This window comes from Coloeus monedula, assembly GCF_965178545.1.
Source record: "Coloeus monedula genome assembly, chromosome: 14".
NCBI classification, from domain to species: Eukaryota; Metazoa; Chordata; class Aves; order Passeriformes; family Corvidae; genus Coloeus; species Coloeus monedula.
Window position 1 is genome coordinate 9,762,992 of NC_138794.1, and position 9,918 is coordinate 9,772,909.

Below are 9,918 nucleotides of genomic sequence, written 5' to 3' on the forward strand. Positions count from 1 at the left end.
AAATGGTTTTATACAAGGCTGTGAGGATTATACCTATTTTCAGCCAAGATGCAGAACCTGAAAAGGATGGACTTATATATCCATATACACACATATGGGGATATGTCCTATTCTGAGTGACCTTATTAAAGATGGTGGTCATTACCACCAGCAACACCCCCATTTCAGTGAGGCAGGAGCAGTGCCTGTGTCAGACAGGTGTACGATAATGCTGTGCTGGGGAAGCAGGTGGCACATATGGTTAAAGTAGCAGATTTCATCTGTCACTGCCTAAATTTGCAGTTTCAAGAGTGATGTTAAATACTTGGCGGCTGCTGGGGAAGTGGCAGAAGTGACTGGACTACTTTTTCTCAACCCTTGCTTGGCTGCAGAGTGTGACCTTTTCTTTCTGACGCAAATGTCCTGCTTGTCCCCTCCTTGGGGCTGTTGTGGGGTTCAACCTTGCAGTGTTTGAAAGCTGAAACCAGTGTGATACCGTAAAACTCATTTATCAGGTACTGCATCTTGTCTTGATTACTCAGCACCTAAACTCACTCACCTGTCTTGGCTGTCTCTCAGTTTCTAGATGGAGATTAGCATGTGGGGTTTAATTTATAAAACACTGTGTGGCTTGGGCCAGGCCTGGGAAAATGACGGCTCTTTCCCGGGAAATGACCCTAGTCTCTTTTGGTGAAAATGATGGCATCTTGTAAGCGGTGAAGGAACACTTAACAGATGAGGAATGTATTGATCTTTTTAGAGTGGTCTCTTTGGTTGGACCTGTGAGAATTATGCTGGGCTGGATTGAATTTCAAGTAATTCCAAATATCGCAAGATCCCTTTTTGCTGATGGTGGAGTTTGGGCTTTGTAGTGAGGGTAACTATCCTGCTGCATTGGTTGCTGAAATATTTTAGTAAAATACTACCAATGTCCTTTTCAAAATGTTGTATTGTTATTAGTTACTAAACATCTGTCTAGATTATCTGTGTCTAAAAATCCTTCATGGTCTTTTAGTCCTTTTTAATATTTGCTCAAGCTATAATATTTTCACCTGGGTATTTTAGCCCCGTTAAACTTATGCCCACAGATGGTAAACTTGTACATTTAACTTCAACTTTTTGAACTTAGAAATGGAAAGCACCATGTGCCTCGCTCTAATTGTGGTAATTTGTATTACCTCGTTGTTTTGACAAAGCCTTAAGAATGTGAGGCAGCTGTTTTCTGAATTGTTCATGGATCATGCTTGTTCTGTTTGACTTTATCGTGCAATCATTTTATTACAAATATTTTTTTTGTTTCTTTTCTTCTCTAGATGTAAACTTTCTGACTCCAATCTCACTACCCAAAAGCCTCTTGGAATTGCTGCACTGTCCCTTGGGACATTGCCACCGCTGCAGCCAGCCTATGTTTACCATTGTCTACCCAAAGCTCTTTCCCTTGAGGGAAACTCCAATGGCAGGATTGCATCAAGGGTAATTATACAGGAAATTGCACTGGGGTTTCATTTAGGAAGAAAAACACCTTATGGAACAAAGCGTATTCTTAGATTTATTTTTTTTTTAACTTAGCATTTCATATCCAAAATTCCTGGCCTGTGATTGCATGTATAAGTTGACAAATACTTTATTCATGAGTCAACCAAAATACTGCTGTTAGACTGAAAAGGGTCTTCAGATGTGCTTGTTTCAGCCTGGTGTAAGACAGGAAAGGGTTTGGTTAGGATTGGATTGACCTGTTTGTGGTAGTGCAGCACTTCTGTGCCCTGGAAAGGAAGTGGTACCTAACACGAGTAGTTGCCCTGATGGTCTCAACCCTGACTTCAGATTGCCACCACCAAACAAAAAGTGCTTCAGGATCAAAGATGGAGAAAAGTTGTAAATCTGGAGCTTAATTAAAATGTTCTGCAGTAAAATACTCTTGTTTTAATTTCCACACTAATTAACTTGAGATATGCTGTGGAAGCATTCTGCATAGGACCATACATTTTGTAGCAATACAAGTTTTTAATAATACTTCCATTTTATGGTTGTAGCAATTGTGAAAGTGTCTGCAGGATTCACAAGTCAAGCAAACAAGCCCACACAGACTTCCTGACCTGCTGGACAGTACAGTCATAGAAGGGACTCAGAACGGGGATATGGTTTAGGGAATGTTGCTCTCATGTAGATAAAGATATATAATACCTTTAAGGTGAGCCCTGATTGCTGTGCAATGATTCTTTCCCTAATACCTACTAGTCTGAGTAGCCTTCCATGAGCCATAATATCAACGAATCCACTTTCTGCAATGGAAAAGCATCATCTGAGAAATTTCAGTTTGTACTGTTTGAAAAATAATAAAGGAGGTTTAAAGCTAAGTCACTTGGAGTTAAGCAGGAAAGGTGATGTTAGGTTCTTGTTAGAGAATTAAAGTCAAGCTATTAATTACAAAGCATATACCTGAAGGTGGGGAGCAGAAAAGACAAATGCTCTAAAAAGTTAGGTTTTTGAGATTACTTATTGGTGTCTATATAATGCTGAAACACCACTTGCTTCCTGTTCTGCTGAAATCCATTGATTTGATAGCTATCTTCCATAAAAACAAGAAACTGCTTTTCAGTAGGAAGATCTTTAATGAGACAGACTAATGGATGATTCAGGTTGATGGTACCTGTTTTACACAGCTGTATCACAGCCTGTTTTGCTGTGAGTTTGTGACATAAGAAGCATCTGATTTGTAAGCAATTCAGCTTTATGAAATGAAAAACTTAGGTATGCCAAATCTGGGCAACAGCCAGAGGGCTGCATGAATGCTATTTCGGAAAAGCCATCTTTCTTAGAAAGATCTGATTGCAGAGATTGCACGCTTCAATTTGCCACTCTGTTACACTTCAGTCATATGTTGAAATTCAGTGGATTTCATGTTGAGTGAAATAATTTCCTTCCATATTACAGTCATAATATTCTTAGTGGCATAAAATGTTATAATCGTGCTATAAAGAACTTCTTTCAAACATTCAACAGTATCATTTTCTAAAAAAAAGATGGAAAACTACTTGCTGATCACTAAATCAATATATTACCCAAATAATTCAACAGTGTGACAGTTTGGACTACTTTGCAATTACTTGTTAAGCACTGCTCTTTGTAGAAGTTACAGTTACAGGATGATAGATGATATCAGTAGACACCTTTAGGAATTATTAAAGTTAAGACTCCACAAAAACATACTTTAGAACTGTTTTGGAAGAACACTATATTAACATTCTAAAATATAATAATTAAAAATACTTATTTCTGTGTGGTGTTCACTTGTTTCAAAAATAGTTATCATTCCTTCCCTTAGGCAAGAATGTACTCTGTTGTGCAAAATGCCTTTAATGAATCCAGTCTTAAGTAGCTGACATTTGATGCAAATCCACAGTAAATGAGATCTAAACAGGGCAGCCTGTCATCCTTATCTCTATAGCTCGTGCACTTGACATGGTAAGATTATGTGGAATTGTGGAGGTATGATAGCTGCTTTAGAAAGATGTGACGTACAGGGTTTCTGTTCTAAAGAGCTTAAAGTGACCATGAAAACACACAGGGTAGGAGTCCTGGGCGTTTGAACAGCACTGATTAGCACATGCCACATCCATGCCAGTAACTCCTGCCTGGATTTCCGTATCGCATTCTGTATCCTCTTAGAGGAAAGGGGAGTTAAGTGTTGGACTGGATTTCTGTATCTGAAAAAGCACAGATGCCATGAGCACTGGGTAAAGTGTGATTTCTGGGTTAGTGAAGAATAGATCTGAACACTTTTAAGGCAGATATGTCGGTCCTTGCCAGGCTGGGGCAGGAGCAGGGTCACTGTGAGGCTCGGATCCCACTTGCACAGTGCCATCCCTGCTGTACCGCATGGCACGGTGTGGCATCACTGCCTGTCACTCATCCTTTCTGAAGATCTGCTTGTTCATTCTGCTGACCAGGGAGGACACTGGCCTTCAGTCATTTCATGCCTACAAGCAGTAATTTAAGAAACACATGAGCAGGGCTGAGGCTGCCCAGCTATTTTCCTGTCAGCTGCTAAACCTGCTGGCTGTGACACTCAGCCACACCCTGCTCAGAGAGAAAAACCACACGCTGCTGCTCTAAACCCAGTGTATAGAAACCAGGAAGGTTTTGAGAGAACACCCGCAGTATTTTCCTGCCTTGGTGTCAGGCCCTCACAGAGAGCAAATGAACCTGTGCTTTTTCTGGACTGTGGAGATGGGCTAATCCTGTATTTTACAGACCAGGACATTGTGTGGGATGGAGCCAAGAGCTTTAATCTTTACTGACAACTGTTTCCCCCCCCCTTTTTTTTTTTCTCCTAGGAGGACAACTGTTAGTTTTGTGGCATACTGCTGCTCCACCCAGTGTCTGCAGACTTTTGACCTACTGAGTTGATAAACATTTCCACCTCCTCAGGAGTGCTGCCAGTGTAAAGCTGCATTCGATGCTGTGTCCCATTGGTACTGGAATACCGTGTGTGCGTGTGCCAAAGCAGCAGAAGTGCCCAGTAAGGAACACTCTTTAGGCACTTAAACCCTGCCCTATCAAATCTGGATGAACTGCAGGAACTTCTCAGAAGTGTAAATACCGAGCTTTTAAAAGTATTAACTTCTCTCTCCTCCGAGGCAGCACACAAACCAAACACATTCACGAGCTCTGACTTCAGGATTTCCAGTATTTTTCAAATGTGCCTGATTTCAGGTTGACCCGTTGCATCATTTGAGGCAGTTGCATTCCTCTAACAGGAGAAAGAAGTTCAGTTATGACAAACAAGTTTTCACTTATTCATCCCCATCCTCTTCCCTTCTACAGCTGGAATCAAGCATATTGCTGTAAGCCTGCAGAAACTTTTGATGGATCCCAGTGACTTTTCCATAGAATTCAGCCTTATTTTTTCCCTCTCATCTCAATGTTTACCCCAGCAGAGTTATCCCAGTTGTATACCAAGTCTTTGACAGTTCTCTGTGGTATTTAAATCCACATACTAAAAGCAGGTTTTTCTTTCTAGTATCATTAAATACCACAGTGATTTAATTGGAGTAACTACGATATGTCTGGAGACTGAAGATCCTGTTTCAGTGAAGGCTGCTAGTGATGCCTACACTAAGGGGTCTTGCTCCGGCATGTTTGAGGGTGTGTTTTCTTTATTTTCATTGCCTGAGATTTTTATTTTCAGAAATAGGTCTCCTTTTGTTCCTTTGAGTTCTTCAGGAAGAAGACAACTCTAAGTTTCAACTTCCCTTGGAAAAAACCCAACTAGTAATATGATAGAAAATCTTTATAGTTATTATATTTTTACGGTTGCAGACTATAGATCTGCAAAGAGCTGGTCTTGATCTTTTTCTAGATACAGCATTTGGCTGATTTGTCCAAGTGTGTCAGTGGATTGTGTGCCTTGGAGAAGGCTGGAAATCCAGGAGCAGGTGTGTATCTCCATGCACAGGTATATTTGCACACATGGATATCTGCACAGGAGGGCTGGGGCATTTGTTTTCATACATTAATGGCAGGTTTGGTGCAAATTTCCACTCACTATCATATTCGTGGGAATCTCTTTTTGTTACATCTTGTTCATTTTAAATAAAGAACAAAGGATGGAAAAAACGCCCAAAATGCCTACGTGACTTAACATTTTGATTTTGTACTGAAACAGTTTATAGGTGATTAGCCCCTCTTGACTTTTTTTTGAATATATTTTTTTAATACAATTTTTTTGTTGTTTTTTTACTTTCTATTTCTTAGGTATAAACCACTTGTTGATTTAGCACAGTGTGCTGCTCTGTGCAGTAGGTAGTTACAAGCTGAAATAGATATGAATGAAACAGTTTGTTATAAAAATGGCAAGATAAAGAGACTTATTTGGTAGTATATTAGCATATGTTGTGGTGAGGTGTGCGTACTTTGAAGGCAGGAGGCATTAAAATGTTTTCCTGTTGCCAAAGAAGCATTTGTTCCCTCTGCAGGCTTCCTGGCATCTCTTCAATAAATAGAGTATCTTAAGAGCTTAAAAGAGTACCAAAAAGGCAGTTTTGAGGGTGGAATTTTTAGGTTGTGCATGTTACTTGTAAAAATCTTTCCTGGTTTTATTGGGTTGGTTTTGGAGAGTTGAATTAGCATTAAGAAATGTAGAACTTAATCCTTCAGGAATGCAAGTATCATCTACTGTTTAAGAATTGTGAAACTTTCTAAAATAAATCCCATTTATTAAATCTTCTTTGGAGTAGGGGAAGGCCATGTCCAAGCAGCCTTGGTGCTGCTGGATTTCTGTCTGTGTTGTCTCCCAGGTTTGTTTCCATGCTGGAATCCCAGCAGGCCCAGCAACCCCACAGGGTTCACTGCTGAGGCAGCAAAATCCACCTTCAGCTTTTTCCTTTTCCTTCTGTACCTCAGAGCTGAGATGTAAATTGCCCATGTACAGTTATATCTGTATCAGAAATGTGCAAGTGTAGGACAGAATCCACTTTTTCTTAAAAATAGATGATAAAAGCTATGGTAGTGTTACAAATATTAATTTTTATACGATACTCTGATAAGGAATTTTCAGTATTATTTTTACTGTGGCTTCCTCTGTCTTTGAAGGAGATGTTTTCTTGGAAGTTTTTGTCCTCTTTTTATAGCAAGTTGTAGACTTGAAATCACAGTTTATATCTGAATTCAGTCTGTAAATACTATTTTGGAGTTAAACCTTGTTGTGATCACCTAAAAGACATTAGCATTTGTTTTATTAGGAGTCAGATAGGAAGAGTGAAGCTTGATTTTATTATTATAATTATTTATTTATTATTTTCTTTCTTCTTCCCATAATCTAATTATTTCTTATTGAGTCTGTATCAGTCTCTTTATTATTATCTCCAAGTGCAGTTCAGAAGAAATTTAGCCTGTTCTATAAGCAGGATGAATCTTATCTAACACTTTAATAGATGATATTTCAAGAATGGAATGTTCAATAAATAAATGACTTAAACATGCAATTGAAGCTGAAATGTCATACCCTATTTTTATAAAACAAAGAAGGGGAAAGCCAATATATACACTGAGAATGCAGCTTAAACTCATGTTTGATGTTTTGGGGTTTTTTTATATGAACAGTGTTTGTATTCATCTATATCTCTGGGTGATATTCTTCTAGATTAAAATAACTCCATTCTCACTTGTCCAAATTTTTCTAAAGTTGTTCTGCTGTAAGAGTATTTCATAACGAGCAAGCATGAGAGCCAGCTATGCAAATTGCAGAGGGGAGAGGGAGCTTGTTGCTGATTGAACTGTGCATCACTGGTTTTTCAAGGTGCCACAACACTTGGACTTCTCTTTAGTGGGTTTATTTCTGGGTAATTTTTGATTGCTTGCTCTGGTTTGTCAGGTTAGTTCCCACTGAGGTAATTTTTTCTGTGTACTACAAAAAATCAGTTTCCAGCAGTTGAAAAAAATGGCCATTTAAAAAAATTTTTTGTCGCAGATCTTAACAGTGGGAGCAGGAAAAGCTTTGGGGTTTTTCTTCTAGGCATTATAAAGAGAAAGGTGCGGGAGAGGAATGAGATAAAGTAAGTCTTGAGCCCATTGATATGGCTATAAAGTTTTCCCAAGATTAACTCCTGTAATAATTAGGGATCACAGGCATAATTTTTGTCTAAGTTGTGATAACAGGCACCATGCTGATAAAATTCGAACCCTATATAGAGGTCGCTTTTTGTTCTGCCATGAAGGAAATGGAGGAGTCTCTGGCTTTGTTTAAAAATCCTGTTTGAGTGGTTTTGCCATGGACGCTGTTACACTTGGAGCACTGTTCTTGGGAACCTTCCTGATCATCCCTCAGAGGATTAGAAATGCACTTTCCTGTGCAGAGAGCAATGTCTAATATAAAGAAATGTGTATTCTTCTGTTTTGATGCTTCTCCTGGGCTCTTACCAAGGTTCATTACAAACCTTCTATTTACTTGGTTGTGATGTGAGGTTGAGATGTTGCTCTGAGCAGAGCAGTGCTGTTTATTGCCAAGTTGGCTTCAATTCCTGCAGATTGAATTCTGCTGAATCCCTTCTTCTGGCATGAAGGGAGCACAGGACTGTTCTAACACCCGTGTGGTAGCAGTGTGTCAGGTTCTACTGACATCACAGCCCAGCTGAAGACTGGAGAGTGACAAACCTGTCACTAGAGAGGACAACTGGTTTTCGAAGGCTCCTTTGGCCCCACCAGAGTACCACTGATAAGAGGAGAGCTTCTGCTCTGATGTCAGTGGGCGTTGGGTCAAGTTTTAATTGATGAGAGGGAAGAATGTGTGTTACCATCTTTGTATTTCTTGCAAAAACTGAGACGACACCAGAATCCACAGCTGCTGCTCTGTCTGCAGCTGCGCTTCCATAATTCCAAAATGTAACCATCTTTGCCTCTTCACCTCCCTCTTAATACTGCTCATGTTGTTGCAAAATGTTACAGTTAACTTGTGATGGAAGAGGCTGAATAAATTGAATCCAGAGTTTTTATTACTTTTTTGTATTACAGACCTATTTTGTAAGAGAACGAAGGTCTGGTGGAAAGAAATAGCAATGTTCATGTTAAGTCTTCATTGCTTTTGCTTTTATGTGCCCTTTTTTGGATTAGAACTTGAATTTGGTTTGCAACTGAGTCCATTCTGTGTCTGTGGAAAGCACATGTGCATTGCTTTCTTGCTCTGTATTAACCAAATGTCAGTGTGAAGGTGAGCTCGCTAGATCGTTTATTTAAAGTTAGTGGTGCGATTTATTGTATGTGCTTGTTAATAAACTATATTTTTGGATAGAATTACCGTTCATTAAAATTAACTAAATTCTTGCTCCTGGGACTATTAAGCTGTGTTAGAATGTAGCACTTAATTTACATTTCAGTTCATTTGCATGATAACTAGCTAATACGTCTCTTGTCCCAAGGCTGAAGAGGTGGGGTGAAAACACTTAAAACACTCCCAAGCCCAAAACACCACTTCAATTCACTTAATCCCTTTGTCTCAGACAATGTAGTTCATCAGATCTTGCATAATAGGAACAAAATCCATATGGGAATGTTGCTTGAGACCGTTCTACGGATTGATCAAAAGGAAAATAAGTTTCAGTAGAGCTGTATTGCCACCCTGATAATCCATAGATGAGGCTGTGGTTCATAGATTTCTTACTAAGCACCATTCAGCAGCTTTTTTTCCTCATCTAACAGATATCATAGGAACAAGGCTGCCAAAAATAAGTAGAAATTAAGCATCTGTTTTTCCAGTTGTTCCAGTCCTTGCTATGCAGCATTTTGCTTCAGTCAAAGCTGCTGCTCTACATGTTGTGATGAGTTCTTTGAGCTGGATTCTGTCTGGATTTCTGTGAGTGTATTGAGTGAATACTCACTAACCATTCTGCAGTAAGACCTGTGGTGGTCGAGGTGACTCAGATCAGTTGTAAACCTTGCAGGTTTAGGTGCTGTCCAGACTTGCCTGAAGCGTGTTTGGCAGTTAGTTTACTGTGATTCACCTTTTTTGTATTTTACAAGTAACTTTTCCTACCCTTGCAATAGAGGTAGCTTACCTCTGCTTGCCTGGCAGCAGGAGGAGGATGTGAGTCCCTTAATAAATGGGAGAACAACCCTTAACCTATAACTTTTACCAACCACTGATGTGTCCCTTATGAATTAGAAAGAAGAAATGGGAGATCTTAACATCCTTTTCCTTTGCAATTAAAAGTACTTGGCATAAATGCAGGCTAAGTGGAAACTTCAGTGACTGAATAATGCTATTGTATGCAGGAAATGAGAGGAGCTGAGAGCTCACTTGGAAAGGCACTGGATGTTTTGTGACTTTTAAGCCAAGATGTAGGACTGTTGATGTGGTGACATTTTGGGAACTCGAGAGCCGAGTTGAACCCACTGAATCTGTGTCCCCCAACTTCAGCAATCATTTAATATTACAGTAGAACT

The 9,918-nt window shown here is 39.4% G+C and overlaps 1 protein-coding gene across 14 annotated transcripts in view; it reads left to right on the forward strand.

The window, feature by feature from the left end:
* Positions 1-9,225, forward strand: part of LRRC28 (leucine rich repeat containing 28) — a 70,545-nt gene extending 61,320 nt beyond the window's left edge. For 7 of the 14 annotated variants that reach the window (XM_082290899.1, XM_082290897.1, XM_082290904.1 and 4 more), the window contains 2 exons: positions 1,293-1,452; positions 4,317-9,224. In XM_082290899.1, coding sequence (XP_082147025.1) covers positions 1,293-1,452; positions 4,317-4,389 — 233 coding nt within the window. In that variant the 3' untranslated portion in view covers positions 4,390-9,224. Of the gene's footprint in view, positions 1-282; positions 495-739; positions 857-1,292; positions 1,453-4,316 lie in introns of those variants that run through there. The other 7 variants (XM_082290900.1, XM_082290894.1, XM_082290901.1 and 4 more) reach the window with 4 other exon arrangements.
* The last annotated feature ends 693 nt before the right edge of the window (positions 9,226-9,918 follow it).